Genomic DNA, 25,572 nt, shown 5'->3' on the forward strand with positions numbered 1-25,572 from the left:
AACTGGCCTTAGAGAGAAGCATGTGCGTCAATATTATTATTTATTTATTAATTCAATTCGTTTTAATTAATTCGTTCATTCTTTTCTCTATTAGTGACAGTAGACTAGACTAATAAATGAAACACAAAGCCCTTTTAACAAGTATAGGCCTATCAATTTTATTTATTTGTTATATTATCTTCAATTACGAAAACCCGTGCAACAGGACTATCAATTTATTTAAATATTCAGTTTAATTTTCTATTGATTATGTATAGGACTGCTATACTTTATTTATTCAAATTAAATGAATGTTTCCATTGATTGTGAAGTTAGACATTGGAAATTGCAGATCAAGCGCATGGGGCTGCTGTTTTTCTTGTTATGAATTGTATATATTTTCCGTTATTACAGTTGACTACGGGAAGTGATATGGAACTGTAATGAGGTCAAGACGTGCCTGGAACTACTTTAGCTGTGCTGTTCCCTGAAAATAATTGCACACCTCAGAACGTTCGTCAACCAATCAGATTCAAGCAGCATAATCAACCAATCAGATTCAAACAGCATACATTTAAATAGCTATATCAAATTTAATTTAATTAAAGGAAAATTAATAAAAATCACCAAACTAAATAGAGGTAAGCAGATACTAACCATCTGACGATATCATATGAAACGCAAGAATTGATAAGGAGCCACTTTTGGTTTTGTCGTGGTTAATTTCATTTTGTAACTCGAGGTCTGTTTAATAAAGCAAGTTGAGCTAAAATCGTTCCATCGTTTCACAATTCTATGAACAATCTATCATTTCTGTGTTTGATATTCCAGGTTTGTGACTAAACTCTGGATCGTATTCACATGAAGGTGTGATGTTTAAAGAGAACAGCCAATCGAGATGGTGAAACATAATTCAGCTTAATTCAGTTCACTGCTGAAGATCAAGAGATATTTTGAAAAAACATGAAGTATTTAAATACATTAACTCAGCATGAATTAATATTAGAGAATTGTTTGAAAGAAAATATCTTGAATATATAAATGCACTATAGTAGATCGTTTGTATAAGTCCACAACAAACTTGTAATCCTAATGATTTCAAAGGCTTACTATTCAAATATTATATCAAATATTTCAAAGCTTATAAAAGAACATATTAAGCTATTAGTTGCTAAAATGTAGACTATATATTTTATTAAAAACACATAGTACAAATCAATGTTTTCAGATGTTTAATAAATGTTTTGATCCAGAGCTTTAGCAACAATTATAACTTAGTCACTGTTTGTGACTTGAACTGATACAGTCTGCCTTCTACAAATTACTATTACTATTAACAGTAATGCTACATAAAACAAGTAAGAACTGACTAAGCTTTCCATAAATACTTTGAGAAAACAAGAAAAAATAAGAAAACCAATGAGCACACAACCACATGAAAGAAACAGTGTAAGAACAGTTATAATGATCACGTTCTGTAGAGTTTCACTCTCTAAATCCCAATATGCCATTGTAAGCCCTAATGTTAGCAGCATTATTGTCATCTTCACACCAAGTAGAGCAAACACAGTCACAAACCCCATTGAAAGTGTCGCCCCAATGATACAACACAGAAATGACACGAGCACAAAGACTGGAGATTCACGACTCTTCTTTTCATTGTGAAATATGAATGCATAAGCCCCGATTGTGACTCCAGGAGCCGCGTGACACGCGATGAGCACATCTGACCACGACCTGACGATGATGATGGTCCCAAAGACCAGAACAAATGGTACAGACATCATTTCTATCAACGTTGACAGTATCAAATCCTCTATGGCATCTCTGAAGTTTGGACTGCTGCTTTTAAACTTAAAATCTTCGATTACTCTGCTGTCTCTTGTAAATGTTGTTGCAATTGATGTTATCAAGGCCAGATTTACCGGTATAGCAACATCTGGACTCAGAAAATGTCTTAGATAGACCATAAACAATACAAGAGCAGCAAATTTTGTCCCAAAAATCAACATTTTGTAATTTCCTTCAGTGTAAACAACAAGAGCTGTAAATGAAACAAGGGAAATCCATCCTATGATCCCTCCTACTCCTCCTAAAGTGTCATATTTTACAGACAAGAGCTGTCTTGTCTCTTCTGTTTTTAACGTTTGTGTAAATCCCGAGTGAAATCCGTGAGCATTGAGCCGAACTAGCTTGTGTATTTCCGCTACTAGAGCCGCTGTTTGAGCAGGTTTGGGTTCAGAGTCTCTGATCATGTGAAATCTGCCTCCACATGCGTTGATCATTTCTCCAGCGATCCCTCTGGACGCTCCTGTCAAGCGTTCCTGGTGGTTTTGGTGCAGAAGAACAATGCAGTACTGGAGGACTTCTGCTCCCAGCAGCTCCTGGACTCGCTTCACAACATCACACTCTTCTGACTCTCGATCTTCCAGATTCAAGAGCATTAAAACGGCGTGAGGTCCAGGTGACGAGAGGAACAGAGCTGTTGTGAAGCTCTGTCTCGCTGTGTCGTCCTCACAGAGGTTTGGTCCAGTGACCAGCATCATTCTACGACCCTCGTCTGTTATTACTGGAGTCTTTAAAATCTCTCTGTCCTCCTGTCCACCGCCTTTCCTTCCGGACAGAAGATCTGCAGCGCTGAATCTGGAGCCGCCTCGCATTCCCACTATCAGGATCCTCACTTCATCATCATCATGACAAGCTGGAAGAGAAAAGTTAAAGATGAAAATTATTATTTGAATTCAACGTAAATAATCTACTAACTTTACATTGTAAGGCCCGGCTCGATCAGCCCAAAGTAGGCATCCGACCAGCGGGGAAGGTCTCTGCATGTTACTGTCTTTCGGCGTGGCAAAGTGATAGGATTAAATGAAATACATTTTCTCATATGTATTTTCTCGTTATTTCATCTGACTCCATAAATGAGAAGGTTTTAATGATATCTGTGCATCATTAAATGTGAGCGAATGTTTGACTATTCCTTTTAACTCTTAATGAAAACAATGTTAGAATCCGTTTCGATGTTTCAGCTTTCGAGAACAGGAGGCCATTTGTCTGGAGACTGTGTGCCAGTTATCTATAAACTCTTAAAAACCTTATTACCGTATTTTCCGGACTATAAGTCACACTTTTTTTTCATTGTTTGACTGGTCCTGCGACTTATAGTCAGATGCGACTTATAAAAATTAATCCATACTGACTGAGATGAACCAAGAGAAAACATTACCGTCTACAGCCGCGAGAGGGCGCTCTAGCTAGCGGAGTAGTTCAGAAGCGACACAGAGGAAGAACTCAATCTATTCAGTGTTGAGGAGTGAGATCGGGAGCTTGGTGAACTTGCTTACCGGTAACTTGTAGGACTCGCTGGCTTATGTTAGTTTAGCCTATTCAGCTTCCCAGGTATATGTTCTTTATGCTATTGTGCAGCTGAATAACTGTTAATGTGTTACGCTAACACACCGGACACATTCAGCTGTTGTTCTGTGTGCTGTTGTGGAGCTGAATAATTGCCTTTCCAGATTAAATGTCTGTTCTTGGTCTTGCATTTTGTGAAATAAATTTCAAAATAACTTAGTCCTGTGCGACTTATATATGTTTTTTTTTCCTCTTCGTGTGGCATTTTTTGACTGATGCGACTTATACTCCGGAGCGACTTATAGTCCGGAAAATATGGTACCTTTTGTTTTACTTCTTTGAGAATGAGACCTTTGTTCCAGTCGCACTGAGACCTTTCAAATGATACTAAACATGTATAATACTCGATGGTAATTATTCACATTAAACCATGTAGATTAGCCTATTGTGTGAGTTTGGGTGATCTCAGCAAGAGGGAGAAGGAGTGGGAGATGAGGGGAAGAAATAGCCTGGTTCTACCAGTCTGGCCGCTCTCCATTGACAAGCGTTAACTTCCTTGCAGGCGGGTACTCTGTTGAAGTTTAAAACTATTGGATCTGCCCAGAGCCACTCTGGATCTGCCATAACAAATCGCTAACGTTTGGTCGTGACATGTGACGACTCAAACTAGCGCACAACCTCAACGTCATCGTTCTCAGCCACTCCCTCTGTTCGCTGATTAGACCGGTAAAAAATTGACTGGAGAAAACCCAAGAATACACTGCAATCCCAGATGTAGTACTGAAGGAAAATGAATTGAGCGGAAGTACGTAGGAGGGCGGAGCCAGGCTAGATTAGGATGATTCGGAAGTGAGACTTTCGTCACGATAGTGCACAAGGGTGAGTTCAAAATGTTAATATCCTTTGCTCTCTCAGAGAGAGTCCTCTTTTCGAGTTTTTCCAGTCTTACAGGTTGGTCTCTAATATAATTGCTCAAGTAAGCCATTTTTGGTTTAACCCTCTGATGTAGGGATGGGCAACGATGAATTGCGATTAATCGCATCAAAAATAAAAGTTTGTGTTTAAATATTATATGTATGTGTACTGTGTATAATTATTTTGTATATACACACATATGCATATATATATTTAAGAACTATTTAGGGCTGCAGCTATCGATTCTTTTTTTAATCGATTAATCTAGCACTTAATCGATCGATTAATCGGATACTTTTTTTACTTTTTTTTTTTTAAACAACCAAAACAAATAATGCATAACGAATAAACAGGTATTTATTCCAACTCCAACATTTGGTTCCAAAACTAAGCCCATTTATTGCCATTTTTACCCATTTAGTGTTTATAAGTGCCAGTGCCAACAATTATATAACAATACAGTTAAGTCAACTTACTGTAAATTGTGTGTGTGTGTGTGTGTGTGTGGTGTTGTGCGTGAGGAAGAGTGACGCCCCAGTCAGACCAGTTGCTTCATTGCAGTTTGGTACAGCAGAAATACATACATTCATCTTCAATAGAGCTCTGCAGTTGGCTTGCATCACGGTGCATTTTAGGTGAAGCATCCGTTCGAAAAATCAAACGGATGCTTCAAATTGCATGCGTTGGATACACCTACACATAGTGTAGCTTTGAAAAGGGGAATGTTTTATTGCAAATATGCATTTTGTTAAATAGAAAAAGAACAGCATTTTGTTTTTCACTTAGGCTGGTTGAAGTATATTAGCACGTTTTGTAGTATTATATTTTTTTGTTTAGGCTAATTGAAAATGTTCTATGCTCAATTACTTTGGTAGCCGATTATAATGTCTTCCCCAAAAGTACAAGTGGATTTGGAGAATCAGGCTGGGGAGTTTCATTTTTTGTTGTTGTCTAACTATTTGGCAGACGTGAGTCACGTGACATACAAACAAGGTCTCGCAAAGACCGCAATACAATATTTGTTCCTCCATCACGTCCCGATGTATACAGTGAATGCATGCTGGAATTATTGTTGCGTGGCTACATAAAAGTTTGAGCATATAGAGCATCACAGTCCCGCCCACAGCCCGAGAGAGCTTTGGTGCCGGAAGTAAATTTCCCATTCATTTCTTCCATTGACTTTTGGAAAAATCTGTATCTAAAGAGTTTTAGAGCATGTCTGAGGATAACCAGCTATGGCTGAACTCATAAGCATACAACATATCATTTCGAGTGAAAAAACGAAGAGAAAATCCAAAAAAAGGCAAAGGTACAAGACTGTGTACATATTTTCATTTCCGAGCGAAGGAACTACTCATCCCATAAACCACCGCGCCTCACTGAAGTCGACTGAAGCCATAACTGCGAAAGAGCCTTACCAAATAAATCAATAATTTTACACAAAAAATTAATTTAAAAAGGAATTTATTGATTTAAAAACTATCTATATGGCTTCCGGTAAAGAAAACAGTCCGTTCCGTCTCTACGGTTAGAATCCTGCTTCCATGGCAACGCTCTGTTTTTTCACGGACCTTCGCGGGGTTTACACAGGGGGGCAGTGTTTCGGAAGACACTGAAGCATCCCCGGGCGCCGCCATTGGCTAGCGGACCCCCACCTGCTGTTAGCATTCCATTGACTCCCATTCATTTTGGCGTCACTTTGACAGCGAATAACTTTACATCTGAGGCGTTTAAAGACACCGTTTGTCCATTGTTTATTTCTAAAGAAACACGAAAATGTATAAAAGGCTCCATTACCTTGTATCTTTCGTTATGGCCCCGTAGAAGCAGTTTTTGTAAAAATAGGCTAACGATTGCGTCATAACCGCGCGACTGTCACACAAGTCGAGAAATGACCGTATGGACAGGCAGAGAAGCTCGCAAGCAATCGGGAGGACGTGGAGGCATAAAGTCAAGGGAGAAACCCATAGAGAGTGATAAAGTTGCTCCCACTGCTAGCTCATGGACAGCTAATACTCAAGCTCTCCGTCTCTGCGAGATTCGGAAGGGAATGATTCAGATTTCTCTCGGCACAGCTACTAGAAGACCTACAGGTTGCTCACGTGACATCTACGTCGTCAAGCTCAGTTTGAGCCTGCGCAGTTCGCCTGGCGATCAGGAAGTGAGTGCTTCTAATTGACTTCACTTCTCTCCGTTGAAACCTATGGGGTCGCTGTGTCCAGTTTATTTACTGTCTATGGGTTTACACGACTTCCACCAATCAGATGCATCACTGTGGGATTGTTTAGGATTGTGGGTAATGAAGTACTTATCGAAGACATCGCAAATAAAAGGCATTTATCTCAAAACAAGGTTAGTGCCCCATGAACTTTTGGCGTTTATATGAGCATATACAATCGCTTAGTACAGCCGTAGCTGGTTTTAAGTCTACCATGTATGGTTACGTTTTTATGGCTTATACCCCAACTGTCAATGGAGAAATTGTATTGAATTCTTACTTCCGGCACCGGCTGTGGGCGGGACTGTGATGCTCTATGTGATGCATTGCCGCAATTGGTCTGACTGGCGCGTGAGAGAGACGAGGGTGCGTGTGTGTGAGGGGTAAATTGGAAATTGCAATTGAACGTGAATATGTTTACTACTTAAAAACATCACAGCTAAACATCATATCTAGTCAAACCGCATCACGACATCGCTAAAAAATACAGTATGGGATTAAAATCAGCGAACATCAATGTATAGGCTAGGCTACGTTACCTTGTTTCAGCGACGCTTGGTGAAACAGCTATGAGTCTGCTAAGATGCTGAACTTTAGACATTCTCTGGCGTTTATGGACATCTTTACTCTCCGCCATCGCGCCAACTAAATTCAAAATGTATCACGCGCTATGGTGCGCTTGAACAACGGTCCGTGTGAAACAATCACATCCCTGCGCGTGCCGTATAGTGCGCGTCATAGGAATTTAACGAGGCTTCGAGGCAGAGTTTTTGCCTCGAGGAATTTTTGTAATCGAGTAAGGCCGTGTGTCCACCAAAGCGTTTTTAGCCAGCTGAAAACGCTAGGCGCTCTGCTGAAAACGCCGAGCTGCGGGCGCTTGAGAGCTTTTTGGCAGCACAGTTTTTTTTAAGTTGAGACGCATCGTTGCTATGATACAGAGTATCCGTTGGTCTGTGTGGTATTAGTCCCGCCCCTCCTCCACTGTGATTGGACGGTTGGCTAAAAAGTGACAGTGATGAGCGCTGCGTTTTACCTAAAGTTGAACATTCTTCAACTCTCGGCGACCTGTAAAAAACGCTGAGCGCTCAGCACTTGAGCGTTAAATACTCGCTCAGCGCCTCGTTACGCTCCTGGCGTTCTAAAAACGTGGCGTTCCAATTGACAACAATAGAAAAATAAAGCCAGCCGCGTGAAAAAACGCTTTGGTGGACACACGGCCTAACTCGAGGAATCGTTTCAGCCCTAGAACTATTCGCATGTATATATTTATACATGATTTATATTATATATAAATATTTTATATATAAATAACAAATTTTTCTTAAATATATACATGCATGTGTGTGTGTATTTATATCTAAAAAATAATTATACACAGTACACACACATATATTATTTAAACACAAACTTTTATTTTTGATGCGTTTAATCGCGATTAATCGTTGCCCATCCCTACTCTGATGTATGTATTTGTGGTTAAAAGGACATATTTGCTTGCCTACAACATGCCATTGACTTACATTAGGCCTACACTACCACTCTGAATGCATGGTGTCCAATACAGTGGTCAGATTTATTTTCAGTTATCAAAAGTAAACTACAACAAATTATGAAAATTTGTAAGAAATTAAGCAGGTGTAAGGAGTTTATTCTCTGCAGGCGAATTTAGTTCTTCGGATTTGACTGGTCCATACTCAGACTTTGTGTCTGTACGAAATTGAGCGAAGGGTTACACACAAGACTGATTTTCCCCCAGAAAAACAAACAAAAAACAGCAATGTGTGATTTAATAATGCAGGCATCAGAACAGTATAGACCAGATATACATTTACATGACATTGTCATACATTACCTTCAACATGTACAGATGTGATGTGAAATGCAAGGATCAGTGTGAAGAGCCATTTTGATCCTGTCCTGTTTAGATTCATTTTTCAACCTGGAGAGTAAAGCCACAGTTAATCTGAGAATTTAAAATGTAGGCCTATAACCAAAAATATACCCAAACTATGAAGCAGATTTACCTACACCGACAGTAAAGTTGAATCCTATTTGTTTGCCTTCAATTTTGCACGCGTGATTCCCCAGCCATATTTAGCAGGGAGTCCTATGTCCACTCATAATGAGTAATGATGATATAATGCTACCACGATCGAACTGCTTGGGAGAGATAAGTTTTGAAAAAGCATTTTTCCTGAGTTTATTATTCAACACATATCAAAACCGAGTTGTATACACTCAAAAACCAGCCAGAACATTCATTTAAGCCGCGCTGCATTTTTCTTAACCAATCATATGTCCTGTTTCAGCTCAAGGGGCGGGGCTTGAGAATCGCTGGCTGTCAATCACTGGCGTCCAACTGAACTCTGGACTGTTGTTGAACGCGCGTCAGAACAATACTGCGGTAACGTGGTAAAATTAAAATATTACTGAAATACCTTTGTTTGACTCTAAATATTGTCGTATTCTGACTAGGGAACACCGCCACTTAATATACTTGGCCAGTGTTGTCGTGTATTTTTGTATAACGTTTATAATCAATACTAGTAGCGATGACGATTCGCTAATGAATGACTCTGATTCGGTTCTTTTGAGTAGTAAAATTATATTTTTGAATGACCTGACGCTGATGATTGTCCCAAAGACCAGAAGATAATAAGAAATGAGAATGAAAAAATATGCTATTAAAACCTCTATGCTATCTCTGAAGTTTAGCTAATTCTGCTAAAATTAAAATCTTTGATTACTATATGTGGTCTATTGTAAATATAGTTGCTAGTGATGTGATCAAGGCCAAATTTAGCGGTATAGCAACATCTGGACTCAGAACATGTCTTAGAAAGACCAAAAACAATATAAGTATAACGTTAGCTAATTTTGCCCCAGAATACAAATATTTGTGCCTCGCTTTAGTGTAAACTACATCATCACACTCTTATGATTCTTAATCTTCCAGATTCAGGAGCATTCAAATGGCGTGAGGTCCAGGAGTCGAGAGATTCCCACAATCAGGATTCTTACATCATCATCTTGAGAAGCTGGACGGGAAAGGTAAAGATTGAAATATCTTGTTAATCATACAAATGTTTGGATATGACTTAAGGGTGTTTATTTTAATGATCATGGTCTTAATGCCATCATCATGGTTTTAATTCCCAGAGAACACACAAACTGATTCTTAAAGGAGTAGTTCACTTCAGAATGAAAATGTCCTGATAATTTACTCACCCCCACGTCATCCAAGATGTCCATGTCTTTCTTTCTTCAGTCGAAAAGAAATGAAGGTTTAGATTTAGATCCCTATAACTATGTGCTGAATGGTCACGTACACGACTTGTTTGGTACGATCCGCTGTTCTGCCGAGGCCAGAAGACGACCAATTTTAATGATGTGAATATTTTCTAGAAATAAAAATTACAGACACATCAAATTATTTTTTTTAACTTTATGTATTTGATTATTCTTTCTTACCAGGTTCTTCAAAAAGTCTAATCACAATCAATCACAGCAATGTATACAATGATCATATGATTCACAAATAATCACAATAGTTTAGAAAACATTATGCGATAACATTTCTAATTTTTCAATTCTTGCACCCAACAACACAACAAGATGACATTTTGTGAACGACCAGGCTAAAACGGTGGTTTCATGACACTTTAAATGCCAATATGCCATTGTAAATCCTAATATTAGCAGCATTATTGTCATCTTTCGCTAACAATAATGGTATTGTGGGTTCAAATCCAAGAGAAACTGATAAAAATAAGTCAAATTAGATAAAAGTATCTGCCAAATGCATAAATGTCAATGCGTTGAGATTGATGTTTATGCAGGAATTGAAGTTTAAATTATAGTAAAATTAATTAAAACAACTCATTTTTGGTTAAATAGTGAAAGAGAGCAGATACTAACCTTCTGAAGATGAGATATGAAACGCAAGAATCAATACGAGGAGCCAGTTTCATTTTCTTTTGGCTAATTTCACGTGTGTCTTATGAAGAAATTGAGTTGGTTTCAACTTGACAAAAACAAAAAAATCCAACCTAGATTCTTCAGTTAGTTAAAGGGTTTATGTCATACTTGTGTCACATGTCTCAGGAGATTAATAACAAAAACAGTCTTTATTCGCCCGTTTCAGGCCATCTGAATGAACTACTCAGTTTTCGGTGCTGCTTCTCTTTTAAGATTTTCAATATTAAAATCTTTACGTCAGAAATAAGTATCAACATGCCAAGCCATAGCATGTGCGAGACTGCAGAAAATCTCTGAATGCGGGAAACAGGAGAATATGTTTGAGCGAATGCAATCATTTACAACAGACAACAAAAACCTAAAAATAATAATAATCCATAACTTATGTGAAGCACATCAGAAACTATTAAACGACTAAAATAACAATGAGAAAACGGTTCTCTTACGAGAGATACTCTCGTACTGCGTAGGAACTACGCTATGGGGAAAATCCTTTTCCACAAGAATACTGAAGCCAAAAATTATCCTTAATTTTGTATAAATGTAAAACGCGTTGCCGCAGCATACAGACCTAGGCGAGACAGCTCGCGCGTCGATTGGCTGCTATGCTGGCAACTGCTTAAGCCTATCGAGCGAGACCATGAGTGACGTCACACCCAATGACCGAAACGGGCGTGGCTTGGGGCTATAAATTGCGCTCGCAGGCTTAACTCTGTGATTTTTAATCCTTCAGCGAAGACATCACATCGCTGGATCCGAGGAGAAGCCGCGCCGGCGAAAAAGCAACTCAGCGGGACGAGTCGTGAAGCTGCTGGCCGCGCCGCCTTCATCGCCTTCCCAGCTGCGCTATCCGGCGTATACATATATCCTTTTAAAGCTGTGTGTGTGTTTTGTGTGTGTGTTCGCCGCTGCGTCACACATTTTTTCCCACTCACTAAAAGAGCCGAGCGTCTTTTTCAAGATGCCTCGCATAGAGCCCCGCTCAGCGACAGGGACCACCACTTCGTGTTTCCTGCCTGGGTGAGGATCACGCAGCTTCAGCTCTCGTCGATGGCGGCTGCCATCACTGTGATTTGATGCCTACGGTGACTCTGCGGACTCGCCTGGCGTTCATTCACTGAAGCTGCACCTTCCGCCCGCTGCAGTGCCGCGCCGTAAAAAACGCCGTGCTCAGCAGATCCCGGAACCTCCCTCCACCACGAGGAGCTCGCCGCTGCTGCGCCAGTGTATTCCGCAGTCACCAAACCGGCATCAAGGCCCGTTTGCCTGCACACAAACGCCGTTTTCACGACGTCCCAGGTAAATCTGAAAAAGTGTATTTTCTGGTGCCACGGCCGATGGTGTTTTGTGTGTAACTGTAATGCCCACAACTCAGTGCCCATTCGTACACACAATCACAGCCCTACACAATGCAGGGCTTGCACACTTAAAATCGACTCATGTCGATTGTGCATCATATGAAGTGAGCGTGCCCGCTTTCAGTGCCTACAATCACTACAAGCTACATGTCACACGGTTTCTGTAAAACGAAACCGATGCACGGTCAGTCAGTTCTAATAGACAGTACTACCAGTGCTATAAATGTACCCGCGTTCACGCACCCACATTTATTCACAGACATGACGAGCCCTACGGGACTCGCCCCGCGCGCTCTCTCTCAGCTGAGAGAGCTGAGCGCGCGTGGGCTCCCCGCTCGATTAAGCGCGCCCCCGCATCAAACGCTGCAACGGCGTCCATGTTACAGCACACGGTCGCTCTCATGTCGCCGCCATTTCGTGACCAGAGCCCGGTTTTTCAACCCGTGCACAAGCATTACAGTTCCAGTGGAACTCGTCCAGCCCTTCCCCTCCCGGTTAACCACCGTAGAGGGGTCGAGCGCGGACATTCTGCCTGCTGTCATCAGCGCGGTCCCCGCCTCAGATGTTACGAGCATGGCGCTTACGTCACAGCTCACCGAATTCGCTGAATCGCAAGCCGATCAGAGCGCGCTTCAGCCCCTATCAACCCGTGCAGTTGCGTGGGCGAAGCTCCCCGGAGTTTCGAAATGGGTGCTAAACATCATAAAAGAAGGCTATTCACTGCAGTTTCGCCGATGCCCTCGCCGCCATGCGGCGCGCGTCGAGACTACGGTAGATTCGAATGTAGCACATCTACTTCGAGTCGAAATTCAGAAACTGTTGAGCAAAGGGGCGATAGAACCCTTATCTCAAGCTCAAAGCAAAAGGGGCCTTTACAGCAGATACTACCTAGTACCCAAAAAAGACGGGGGTCTCAGACCCATACTAGATCTGCGTCAACTAAACAAAGCGATTATGAAGCGCCAGTTCAAGATGCTCACAACCAGAAAAATCCTTGCGCATGTTCGCCAGGGAAACTGGTTTGTGCCAATAGATCTAAAGGACGCGTATTTCAAATACAGATTACGTCACAGGCGATTTTTGAGATTCGCCTTCGAGGGTCAGTCTCGGTTTAACAGTGAACTGGGAAAAGAGTTCGCTATTTCCCAGTCAGACTATTTTGTTTCTGGGAATAGAACTGTACTCGCTGTCGATGACAGCACGGCTGTCACCCCAGCGTACACCGGATGTTCAGCGCACGGTCAGCTCTTTCCGCTGCGGCGCTGTACCTCCTCAAGAAATTTCAAAAGATGCTGGGTCTCATGGCCTCAGCATCTTCAGTCCTGCAGCTGGGCCTGCTGCGCATGCGCCCACTGCAGTTCTGGCTCAAAAGGAGGGTGCCTCACAGTGCGTGGGCAACCGGTCATCTTCGCCTCAAGGTCGATCAAGCGTGCATCACAGCTTTGAACCCTTGGGGGTCGAAAGACTGGTACCATTCAGGTGTAAGCCTGGGGACTTTTTCGAGACTGAGGGTGGTGTCTACGGACACATCCAATGCAGGATGGGGAGTGCTGCTCGAGGGCAGACTGCTTCTTGGCCTATGGTCAGAGCAGGAGAAGCTCCTCCACATAAACTGCCTCGAAATATTAGCAGTGAGCAAGGTGCTCACGCGCTTTCGTGCCCTGATAGCGAGGTGCCACGTTCTGATACGTTCAGACAACATATCAGTGGTATCCTACATAAATCGCCAGGGCGGCCTCAGGTCCCTGACTTTGTACAGGCTAACCAGACGCCTCCTGATATGGGCGCACAGCAACCTGCTCTCGCTGAAAGCAGCGCACGTGCCGGGACGCCTGAATGTAGGACCAGACATACTGTCCAGGAACCACTTTCCGACAGGAGAATGGTCTCTACACCCACAGACAGTACGAATGCTGTGGAGGAAATTCGGCAGAGCGGAAGTAGACCTGTTGGCGTCTCAGGAAAACGCTCATTGTCTAGAATTTTTCTCAAAAAGCAAGGACGCTCTGACCCACTCATGGCCTCGTCGTCCCCTTTATGCTTTTCCCCGTCTCCCTCCTAACCCAGGTGGTGGAGCGGATCAGGGAGGAAGGATGCTCAGTGCTGCTGATAGCGCCACTCTGGACGAGCCAGCCTTGGTTCCCAGCTGTGATGCAGTTAGCGAGCACCGCCCCGTGGCCAGTGCCTCTGAGGAAGGATCTCCTTTCTCAAGCCAATGGCTCGATTTGGCATCCCCACCCGGAACTGTGGTCCCTTCACGTGTGGGCCATCAACGGGTATCCGCTGACCTCCCACAGGGAGTGTTAAACACGATCACACAGGCCAGAGCTCCGTCTACGCGACGTCTCTATGCCTCTAAATGGTCGGTATTTTCCGGTTGGTGCACAGCTCGCGGCGTCACCCCCGGATTGCAGAGTGGCAGAGGTTTTCTCCTTCCTACAAGAGCTGCTGGATAAGGGCAGGTCCCCTTCCACGCTCAAAGTGAATGTAGCGGCTTTCTCTGAAACAGCACTTGGCCAGTCTATAGGAAGGAACGATTTAGTCATCCGGTTCCTTAGGGGAGCCAGAAGACTGAAAATCAGTCTTGTTGTATATGGCTATTATGTATAGCAGGGCCGCTCTAGCCGCCTTTCTTTTTAGGAAGATAGAGGCTGAATCCCTCTTCTTCCAGGATTCCCTGTGAGTCCCTTGGGTGATTGTGCACTGTATGTACCCCGGCTGGTCGCCTTGGGTCTATGGTGTCGGATCCCAGCACGCATGACGTTTTACACCGTGTTCCCCATAGCGTAGTTCCTACGCAGTACGAGAGTATCTCTCGTAAGAGAACGTACTCGGTTACTAACGTCACCTCGGTTCTCTCTAGAGAGAGGAACGAGTACTGCGTATCATGTCGTGCGTGTACTCTGTTTTTGCTTCACTGTTAAAAATCACAGAGTTAAGCCTGCGAGCGCAATTTATAGCCCCAAGTCACGCCCGTTTCGGCGGGACGTGACGCGGGAGGGTGCGAAGCGCCCTCATTGGGTGTGACGTCACTCATGGTCTCGCTCGATAGGCTTAAGCAGTTGCCAGCATAGCAGCCAATCGGCGCGCGAGCTGTCTCGCCTAGGTCTGTATGCTGCGGCAATGTGTTTTACATTTATTCAAAATTAAGGATCATTTTTGGCTTCAGTATTCTCGTGGAAAAGGATTTTCCCCATAGCGTAGTTCCTACGCAGTACTCGTTCCTCTCTCTAGAGAGAACCGAGGTTACGTTAGTAACCGAGTACGTTTTCTGCAGAGCTGAATGGGCATTTAACAGATTTAACATTATCCAGAGCGAGTGCATTTGTTCAATTGTCCAACTGATGTTTTAGTGGAAAAAAACATGAAGAATGAAGAAAAGTCAATAATTGTATCCCATAAAACTCATCTTTTATCGCCAAAATTACATATTTAAACGTTTTTACCTTAAAAAAAATCTTCATACCTTAATATAGCTTGAATGTAACACTACACCCTTGCCTCATTTGGTATACACGGTTCTATGAATATGCAAATTAGCCCCGCCTCCACTCACTCAACGCAGCTCAGAGATCCACTTCAGTAGCAAGTAAATGAGATCTAAACAGAGTAAATATAAAGAGAATTCTGTAATTTATGTTTTTAATTATATACATAATTATGTAGCCTAAGTGTCTAAATTATTTAATTGTGTATGTACACACACACACAAATTACAACACATAATTTGAGTACATAATTTGAGATGCAGTGTAAATGACATTGTGATTCAAATGTTTGTTTTGGTACAGAAATAATTTGTAGTAGACAAATTAAACAAACTAGTGTGAAATTATGCAGTAAGAAAGTTTATTTTCTAAAAGTGCATAGGGCCGAAAGTGCACATACTTGAAGAAACATGAATTTGAAATGTTAACATAACATTAGACCAAAACCAATTTCAGCATTAACTTGTTTTGATCCAAAGTCAATCAGATTCTTTTGTGATGTAGTCACTATTACCGGCAAAAAATTACTGTACAAATATATCGAAATGATACATTGCATAAAAATGAAATGAAAGAACCAATAAATACACAACAGCATGGGAAAATCATGAAAAAAATGACAAACTTTACAGATTCTCTCTTTAAATGGACATACGCTATTGTAAATCCTAATATTAGCAGCGTTATTGTCATCTTCACTAAAAACAGAGTAAAAACAGCCGCAAACCCCATGGAGAGCGTCACTCCAACTGAACAACACAGGAATAACTTGAGTGCAAACACTAGAGTTGTGCGAGTCTGCATTTGATCTGGGTTTATGGAATAAATTGTGCATAAATGAGCCCCGAATGTGACCCCAGGAGCCGCGTGACACGCTACGAACACGTCTGATCACGACCGGACGCTGGCAACCGTTCCTAGGGTCAGTCCTAGACCTGAGATGAACACTATACTGGGAAATGCAAAGATCATGATGAAATACATTATGATTTGATGTCCGTGTCGAGAACTCGATAAGTCATGGTATGTCACTGCAATTGTGAACGTTGAGAACATGATCATATTAAAGGGAACAGCGACATTTGGATTCAGGATGTTTCTTAGAGTGACCGTCAAACTAACTAGTGCAAACAGTATTTCTCCAACATAAAAATGTTCATGCTGTCCTTTAGAGAAAATAAGTGCAGCATTCAGTAAAATAAGTAAAATCCATTGTGCAATTTCGACTGAATTGTCATATTTTAGTGAGAAGAGCTGATTTTCTTCATGCACATCTTGACTCGTCTCTTCTGTTTTTACTGTTTGTGTAAATCCCGAGTGAAATCCGTGAGCATTGAGCTGAACTAGCTTGTGTATTTCCGCTACGAGAGCCGCTGTTTGAGCAGGTTTGGGTTCAGAGTCTCTGATCATGTGAAATCTGCCTCCACATGCGTTGAACATTTCTCCAGCGATCCCTCTGGACACTCCTGTCAAGCGTTCCTGGTGATTTTGGTGCAGAAGAACAATGCAGTACTGGAGGACTTCTGCTCCCAGCAGCTCCTGGACTCGCTTCACAACATCACACTCTTCTGACTCTTCATCTTCCAGATTCAGGAGCATTAAAGCGGCGTGAGGTCCAGGTGACGAGAGGAACAGCGCTGTTGTGAAGCTCTGTCTCGCTGTGTCGTCCTCACAGAGGTTTGGTCCAGTGACCAGCATCATTCTACAACCCTCGTCTGTAATTACTGGAGTCTTTACATTAATCTCTCTGTCCTCCTGTCCACCGCCTTTCCTTCCGGACAGAAGATCTGCAGCGCTGAATCTGGAGCCGCCTCGCATTCCCACTATCAGGATCCTCACTTCATCATCATCATCATCATGAGAAGCTGAAGAGAAAGTTAAAAAAGAAAATATCAGAAAGTATTATTTGAATTAAAGGTGAATGATCTACTAACTTTACAGTGGTTGGTCTCTAATATAATTGCTCGACTAAGCCATTTTTGGTTTAACCCTCTGATGTATTTGTGGTTAAAAGGACATATTTGCTTGCCTACAAAATGCCATTGATTAGATTAGGCCTACACTACCACCCTGAATGCATGGTGTCCACTAAAGTGGTCAGATTTATTTTCTATTATTGAAAGTTAACTACAACAAATTATGATAATTTTTTATAAATTATGCACAAGACTGATTTTTTTCCACACAAAAAGAGAGAGAGAGAGACGTGTGATTTAATAATGCATGCATCAGAACAGTATCAGCAGACATTTACATGACATTGTCATTTGTACATTACCTTCAACATGTATAGATCTGATGTGAAATGCAAGGATCAGTGTGAAGAGCCATTTGGTCCTGTTTAGTTTCATTTTTCAACCTGGAGAGTAAAGCCACTGTTAATCTGAGAATTTAAAATGTATAATTAAAGATAACGCAAACTGTGAAGCATATTTACTTACGATTTTCATTTAACAGCACCGACAGTGAAATTGAATCCTGTTGGTTTGCCTTCAATTTTGCTTGCGTGATTCCCCAGCTATATTTAGCAGGGGGTCCTATGTCCCGGGACCGTTCGGTATTTATGGAATGGGCCACCGGAGGAAAATAGGGGAGGGTCATGCCTTTTTATTCTTTGTTGAGGGGAGGGTCATCCAACTTTTTTTCAGTCTAGGGGGAGGGTCACCCAACTGTATTCATGAAAACAACAAACTTTCAAAGTGGCTTGTTTTGTGAATATTTTTCCATGTAGCTCTCTCATTCTCGGTCCCCCCATAGCTAGCAGATGGGTCTGACCCAACAAAAAACAGACGCGAAAGATGGAAAGAACAAAAAGTCCAGTTTGGCGCTGTTTGACAGTGCGCACGCGCTCAGAAAAAGTGCATCATGTCAGAACAGAACGCCAATGAAATGTTTACCACGAGCAAATAATAAACTTTTGTGATTGCGAATCACAAGCAGTGTCCTGTGAGTGTAACTCTACCGCTGCATGTGATATGTAGCCTACGTCGAGTTTGGGACTGAGGCGCCAGAACTGCAGTTGATAGATGTGCGCTGTAGCACGATAGGCTACCATATTTCTTCAAAAGCAGATCGTGGAGATATTACATCATCCACGATCAAAAATTGTGATATCGCATAAGAACAAGTATAAAACGACTTAGGCTATCATGTCTGAAAACAAACACAAATGACGCGTGCTACATTGGGGCTGTTTACACCTGGCCACTTCATGCGTTTTCTCAGATCGGATAGCTATCTGATTTATCAAAACGATTCCATTTACACCTGGTGTGGTCGCATAAATGCGTTTTTGCAAAAAGGATTTTAAATCCTATCTTCAATTCTTCAAATAGTTTGCACGTTGGCTCATCTGCAGTGATGCGTGTTGCAGTAGCGTCGTCATGTCTGGCTATAACATGACATATAGTCTATAACACGCTCTCAGGTTTATTTTTTATTTTATTGCATTTTTTGGGAGGAGTACAATTTAACTATGTGGTTTCCACAACCAGATGCATTTACACATGTCCAGTTTTGTCGGGAATGTGGCCCAGACCTCCCCTGAAGTGGTTTGAGCGATCGGATTCAAATCCGTCTCGAATGCGTTTCGGAGGGCATTTATACCTGGTCTTTTCACGATCGGATAGCTATCCCATCACAGAACACGCATGAAGTGGCCAGGTGTAAACAGTCCCTTATTCATCGCAAGACAGAGGCGAACCAACACTGAGTGGGGGCCCCAGGCAAAATTAACCAATAAGGACCTTTATTTTATTTTATATAGCCTAGGCTTTGCTTTATATATAATATATGCTTTTTTTGTTAATATATCTTCATTAGATATATTATTATAAACAATTTAAAAAGTAGTAAACACAGAACATCTAACAGAACATTTTAACAACCTTATGTGCTCATTTTTTTAATTAACGAAATGTCAATCTTTATAACAGAAGATACAACACAATACAACAATCTTCAAGATACAGTAAATCTTCAAATGTGAAGATGTGAAAACAGATTGTCACCTTAAAAACAGTCATTTGCGTGGTGGAACAAGTCATGCTAAATAGAATTATAGTTAGCATCTTAACATGTTCTATTATTTTATTAGTTCATTAACTAGCCTAATTGTTAACTCAAAAAAATGTAATGTAAAGAGCTGGATACTTACTAATTAAATAATGTCAAATATAGTAAATGTATTGTTGCCATATACATATTTGTCGCTCGCACGCTAATTTCTGCTTAAATACTGCATGGGATATAGCCCATTCTGCGCTCAAGCGCATGTATAATCTTGATGCAAAAGCAGGCTAATGATAATAAATATATATTTAAAAATAACGATGCATTTTAATTGTTTATTAATAAACTCTTTTTTTCTAAATCAGTGTCCGCTGCAAACATGTCTCCATACATCTCCGCTGTAAAGTGCGCCTTTAAGAGAAATGCATCTTATAGGCTACTATACGGATTACATAATCAAATGATATTTGCTTTCGATTTGATTTTTTTCGTTTAAAATTGGACATATCAAGCTTTATATAGATATTTTTTCATATATTTGAGGCTAGTATGCTATATAGCCTACGATATGTTTCTGCTTTTTTTTTTTTTTTCTTTTTTTTTTTTTGACGCGCTACAGTTCACGGAGACCATGAAAGCGCGCCCTGATTGTTTTTTTTTTTTTTTTACGAAAGCAAAACGTTTTCTTGTTATTGTGAGTTTACACAAATAAAAGTATTGCGACTGATGCATTATTCTTTTCTGTATGGCCAGAAATATAGTATTTTAAGTTGTTTCCACTGTTGATAGGAAAATGCAAATCGCATCGGCGCCTCCATGTCATGCAGTGCGCGGCGCGCTACACACTCCGCACACACACTTGGTTATGAACAAATACGAACAATTATCTAGGTTAACGTTAGAGTGAGCGGCGATGCCAGTCGGATAATCCTCATGTTTAACAAATCAAATCATGCAGTTTCTATCTATCGCGAGTCAGCGCTGCGCCAGTTTGAAAAAGGCGGGTGTGCAGGAGTCTTTTAATGAACGTTTGGTGTAGGTCTAGGCATAGAGATATCTGAACATATTTGCCAAGCGCAAACCAGTACAGAAGTAATCAATAAATGATCGGGGAGGGTCATGCCTTTTTTCACAATCATTTTGGAGGGTCATAGAAAAATGTATTGCTGGCGAAGGGAGGGTCAAGTCTTTTTTGACTATAGATCTCAAAACTCCTCCGGTGGCCCCTTAAATAAATAACGAACAGTCCCTATTGGTTTAAGAATATGTTTTGTGATGACTTTGAGGATTTTATTTGATTATATCAAAATAGGGCAAATTATTTGATTGGTTATTGATATTAGAAAATATTTAAGGAAAATGTTTTCAGGAAGAGAAGATCCATTAATTAATTTAAATTATAGGGATTATTGTTGAAGCTTATTACGTAGAACCACTGCCTGATTGAATTAAAAGTTAAAGGTATAAGAACAAAATATGGTTGGGAAGATGGATATGGAGATGGGGAAAATGTTGAATGTGTAGTGTATGAATTATGATTGTATGTGTTATTCTGATAATTTTGTTATTCATGGGTGAAAATGAGAAAACTGGAATGTCTGTTCAAATGGTGAAAATGACAGCAGTGTTTCCGCTACATTCATTCAGCCGTGGTGGGCCGCCACACCAAAAATCCTCCCGCCACGGCTGCAGCTTCTCAGTGAGGTCCGTCCGATATTGTGCATACTATTGTGTTATTGTTAAGCCCCACTAAAGGCATAAAAAACATTGTAAAGCACCATAAAGTTTTCGTGCACTATATTCCAAGACTTCTAAAGTCATTCGATAGCATAATGTGAGGTAAAAAATAATATTGAAGTCGTTAAGTTAAAGTTAATGAAAACTCATCTCTCCTCAGTCATTCTCCATTCAGAACTCAAACATCGCGTCACCTTCGGTTACGAGTAACACGATGACACTCTCCAAGATCAATGTTCACATTATTATACTCTATTTGTAGATAAAGGTCTATGGTTTGCATAAAATTACTTTATATTACTGTTACTGGAGTTTATTGCGTTAGTTCTGTTAGATTACAGCACTGGAGTAGAGCGCACTATGAATTGTTCTTCATGCGCCCTGTAACTGAAATGTAAAACTGTTAAAAGAAAAGGCTAAATAAACTGTTGCATAGATATAATACAGTAAGCATCAAATATCTCTTTCGCTTTGTGCTTTTAAATAAAGTGTGCCAGTCAGAGAGACTGGTAGTTGTGAAACAGTATTTCGTGTGTTGTCTGTGTACTCTGCTAACACTTTTCAATGCGAAGCGCTGCACGCTGTGACTTCGAGTTGCTTCAAGTGCATCATTCGGCGCACGGGATGCGCATAATCGCATTGCCGCTGTAAATTGGAACCTTCATATTATAACTAGAAAAACTATTTTTCGATTAATCGTTTTTTAAATTGTGGTTAATTCAATATCGATTCTCAAAGGCTATGAATCGATTTTTTTTCCCCCATATTTATTTATATATCACCCAAAAGCCAGTATTAGCCTGATCCTGTTTGATCAAGGCATGAGACTGTTCTGACTTTTTCAATAATCAATTTTTCATCTTGCATCAAAATCCTGTCTATTCATTGTATGCATTTGATATATGCTGTTTTAATGTACCCAAGTGTACCTAAAATAATAAGAGTTCAATATACTGGCTCTTAATTTCTTTTTATTAATTAACCACTCGAAAACTTATGTTCACTGTTCTTTTTTATAAATATAGGTTTTGTGTTAAATCTACAGTATATTCATTGAGTGGAATCGAGAATCGAAATTGAATCGAATTGAGAGCTTGCGAATTGAAATCGAATCGGAACATCTGAATCGATACCCATCACTAATTATAATACTTAGGGGAGGTTTAAACACCTGGGGCAAGGGGGCGTGGCCCATGGGAATATCACGCATGGGCGACGCCCCCTCCCCCTCCCCCTGGGGAAATGGGCCTGCCACCACAGCTGGAAAAAATCCTAGAGGAAACACTGGACAGTCTATCCGAATTATGATGGGGATGAACAAAATTATGCAGACAATTCAAGTAGAGATTACAGTTAAATGTGTTGATGTTTTCTTTTCTTTCTGAGAACGATTGATGTGTAAGGGAGGTCAAAAGCAGCAGTCATCCGTGTTACGAGATGGCGTACAAGGACAGGGTTTTGAAACTGAGGGATTTTTATTACACTTTTATGATGTGAATTTTATTTGTTTGTTTTCCTACTGTGTTATAACTATTTATTTCTTACTAGTGCGACTGAGGGTCTGCTTTGTCAGAAGCTCGGGAACAGTGTTTCCCAGTTTAGCCCGGCCTGGTAAACATGTTTACTTGCTTGCTAAATAATTATGGGGCTTTCCCCCACAAAAAAAAACAGCCTTATGCTTTTTCATTCTAAACTTTTTCTTCACAGGTTCAAGGAGAGTGATCTTTTATGTAATGACTTGAACTTGCATTATTATTATTATTGATGTTTGATTAATCAGTTATCAGAGAATGATAAAAAGTGAGGAGTTGTGGTGGAAGTTTTATGATATCCATTGATCTTTAGTAAGATGATTCAAAGAATGTCACATGTGAGTCTCTCACTTGTAGTGAGAGAAGATTCTGTTATAGAAACCTACAACTAATGTTAACAGTATAGAAAACTACAACTAATGTAGTTTTATGTTAAAAGAGAGTAATGCATGCATCAGAACAGTATAGTTCCGCATTTGCATTATACATTACCTTCAACATGTATAGATGTGATGTGAAATGCAAAAATCAGTGTGAAGAGCCATTTTGGTTCTGTCCTGTTTAGTTTCATTTTTCAAACTGGAGAGTAAAGCCATGTTAATCGAAGAATTTAAAGTGTAATCTTATGATATTAACAAAACTATGGACCACATTTACATAAAGTACGCTTGTTTCATTTAACAGCACTGACAGTGAAGTTGAATCTTGTTTCTTTGCTTTCACTTTTGAAATCCCACTGCCTATTTTCTGCAATCAAAGCAGTGTACCGCTACTTCCGATACTATCGCAGCGGAGTCAGAACTAGTTCTGCTTTATCACGGGATGCCCATCCTGAGGTAACTAGACAGTATACGTCAGCTCAAGTTCTTTTTCTATTGAAGAATTGTTTGTTGAACGGTCTTTTCAAGTATAAATACGTATAGATTGTACATGTATATGAATTTTATATTGACATTGAGTGTATATAGATATGTCCCTTTAAAAAAAAAAAAAAAAAAAAAAAACTCAGTATGGAGGACACTACCAGTATGAGTGTGTGCATGTTTACATGTGAACTTATTGGTTATTCAGGTATAGGTTTCCATATATGTATTAAAAAAGAAAAGGTCAAGTTTATTCTTTATTTCCAAGATCAGGGAGTCATCTCGTGATAAAATCACACCAAGGCAAACCAGTTATTGCCAACTGGCATTGAACTTGCCAGAAATATTTATGACTTTGTAAGGCTGGTGCCAGTTCGTCTGAGCGCCCCCTAGATGAAACAAAAGGCTCTCTTGGGAATTAACACTTGAACTGAATCTCGCATATGAAACAGGACACAGCTCACACCACACACACACCCACACACACCATCTCTCCCTTAAACCCCCTCCTCCTCACCTGAAATACACTGAAAACCTATGCAATGTTATGTGTATGAAAAAAGTAACTATATGTGTTTGGTCTCATTTAAAGTGTCTCAGTGCGCCTGGTAAAATGGTCTCACTCTCCCAATCATAATGAAAAGCTAAAAGAAGTTCTAAGATATGAAAAATGTGATGTACTCTCTGAAGGTGTGTATCCCCCTGATCTTCCATTCAAACTACCTCCTGTATGTAAATAAGTATTCTCTGCCACAGGTACCAAGAAGCCATTTGGTTGCTAATTTTGATCTCACATTGGCGAACCCCTCAATAGGGGTCTGAAATCTAATTATAATGACAGACACCACCATTTGGTGGATTTCTGGGTTTATAAGGAAAAGGAGCAGAAGGTTCTGGGAGTCTGTAGGTTGACTGCCCACACAAGCGATGTGTGTAATTTTGTTGACAGGTAATAATCTCTACAAATTCTGTGATCTCTGAACTATTGTTATGATATGTTTAAACTGATGATTTTATCATTTCGAATTGGACTTTGAACTATTATTTCATTACCTGGTCAATAAATCGTAAACGTTTGATTTTATTCTGAACGACTCTGAGACTTATTTTTCCCAAGTAAGATTAACGGATTCATATGTTACCACAAGGCTGCTTCAGAGACATTAGCGACGGCCTGATATTAAGAAGCTCGCAGACTGCTCGGGTGAGAGGATGAGTTTGTCCGTCTAGGACCAGCACGGTGCTGGCTGATTAAATCTAGCTTGGACGCTTCCGATGACTTCTGTTCTAATTTAATGTTACTGTAAGTAAGTGCACGTGAACCATCATGGGCTTGGCCGTTTCTAAAGCCATTAAAGAGAAGTAACGTTAATCTACTGGCGTCTTTAATGGTGGCCAAAACCTACTAAAGTAAAACGGTTGAATTAAGTTCCTGAAGGGCACCCGAGAGGGCTATTGAATATATCTTTGATTGTTGCGTGTAGGGATTACGGCAAAATCCTAGATATGTAGCCATTGCCTCTGCTCCTGATCGTCGAGACTGATCACTTGTGTCGGAGACCTGGTTAAGGAACTCAAAGCGATATAGTTTCCTGATCTAAACGGGTAAAATATGAACAAGAGTCTAAGAGTAATCAAACATTCGTTCATGTTTTAATGGTGCCCAGATACCATTAAAACCCTTTCATTTATGGAGTCAGATGAAATAACGAGAAAATACATATGAGAATTGTGTTCCATTTAATCTTGTTTTGTTGCGTAAAAGGAAGACAGTAACGCGCAAAGACCTTCCCCGCTGTTCGACTGCCCTCATTGGTTCCAATTCAGACGGGACTTTACAACTTCTTCTCAGTTTAGCCTGACCATTTATGAAATTAATGTGTGTAGCTTCTGTTACATTGTCAACATTTGGACATTTCACTTCAGCTAACCCAAAGGGATGATCTTCAGTTGGATCATACACTTTAGTGTCAGGGCAAGCACCAAGGTATGGAACAGCAGGGTGTATAACAAACCCAGAACGTGACGCATTTACACTACAAAAGTCACTGCACTGCTGTAGGACTTCTGGCTCAAGGTCAATATCCATTTTCATGGCAGATGTTATGGAAGCAGACTCAGGAGATGGAAGTTAACAGG

At 40.6% G+C, this 25,572-nt stretch overlaps 2 protein-coding genes across 5 annotated transcripts; both read right to left on the bottom strand.

The window, feature by feature from the left end:
* Positions 1-1,202: 1,202 nt before the first annotated feature.
* Positions 1,203-17,830, bottom strand: LOC306993482 (uncharacterized protein). 3 transcript variants are annotated; one of them, XM_079603284.1, is made up of 3 exons: positions 17,650-17,830; positions 8,319-8,405; positions 1,203-2,680 (listed from the first exon to the last, which is right to left on the bottom strand). In XM_079603284.1, exons 2-3 carry the CDS (start codon positions 8,395-8,397, stop codon positions 1,254-1,256), a joined length of 1,506 nt encoding a protein of 501 aa, XP_079459410.1. In that variant the 5' UTR covers positions 8,398-8,405; positions 17,650-17,830; the 3' UTR covers positions 1,203-1,253. The 3 variants fall into 3 exon arrangements, with proteins under 3 accessions (XP_079459410.1, XP_079459409.1, XP_079459408.1); XM_079603283.1 differs by lacking the exon at positions 17,650-17,830 and adding an exon at positions 8,495-8,735; XM_079603282.1 differs by lacking the exon at positions 17,650-17,830 and adding an exon at positions 8,491-8,735.
* On the bottom strand, positions 15,615-23,532 carry LOC306993483 (GTPase IMAP family member 3-like). Of its 2 annotated transcripts, XM_079603286.1 has the most exons (3): positions 17,732-17,803; positions 17,569-17,649; positions 15,615-17,155 (listed from the first exon to the last, which is right to left on the bottom strand). In XM_079603286.1, exons 2-3 carry the CDS (start codon positions 17,639-17,641, stop codon positions 16,182-16,184), a joined length of 1,047 nt encoding a protein of 348 aa, XP_079459412.1. In that variant the 5' UTR covers positions 17,642-17,649; positions 17,732-17,803; the 3' UTR covers positions 15,615-16,181. The 2 variants fall into 2 exon arrangements, with proteins under 2 accessions (XP_079459412.1, XP_079459411.1); XM_079603285.1 differs by lacking the exons at positions 17,569-17,649; positions 17,732-17,803 and adding an exon at positions 23,063-23,532.
* Positions 23,533-25,572: the final 2,040 nt, after the last annotated feature.

Source organism: Phoxinus phoxinus (genome assembly GCF_949152265.1).
Source record: "Phoxinus phoxinus genome assembly, chromosome: 25".
Classification (NCBI taxonomy): Eukaryota; Metazoa; Chordata; class Actinopteri; order Cypriniformes; family Leuciscidae; genus Phoxinus; species Phoxinus phoxinus.

What these genes read in the sequence shown, in the direction of transcription:
- LOC306993482 (XM_079603284.1), bottom strand. Translation starts at nt 8,397, where the DNA reads ATGAATCTAAACAGGACAGGATCAAAATGGCTCTTCACACTGATCCTT. An exon ending in CACATCTGTACATGTTGAAG is followed by an intron (nt 2,681 to 8,318) that starts GTAATGTATGAC and finishes TTTCTCTTCCAG; the next exon opens with CTTGTCATGATGATGATGAA.
- LOC306993483 (XM_079603285.1), bottom strand. Translation starts at nt 23,141, where the DNA reads ATGAAACTAAACAGGACAGAACCAAAATGGCTCTTCACACTGATTTTT. An exon ending in CACATCTATACATGTTGAAG is followed by an intron (nt 17,156 to 23,062) that starts GTAATGTATAAT and finishes CTTTCTCTTCAG; the next exon opens with CTTCTCATGATGATGATGAT.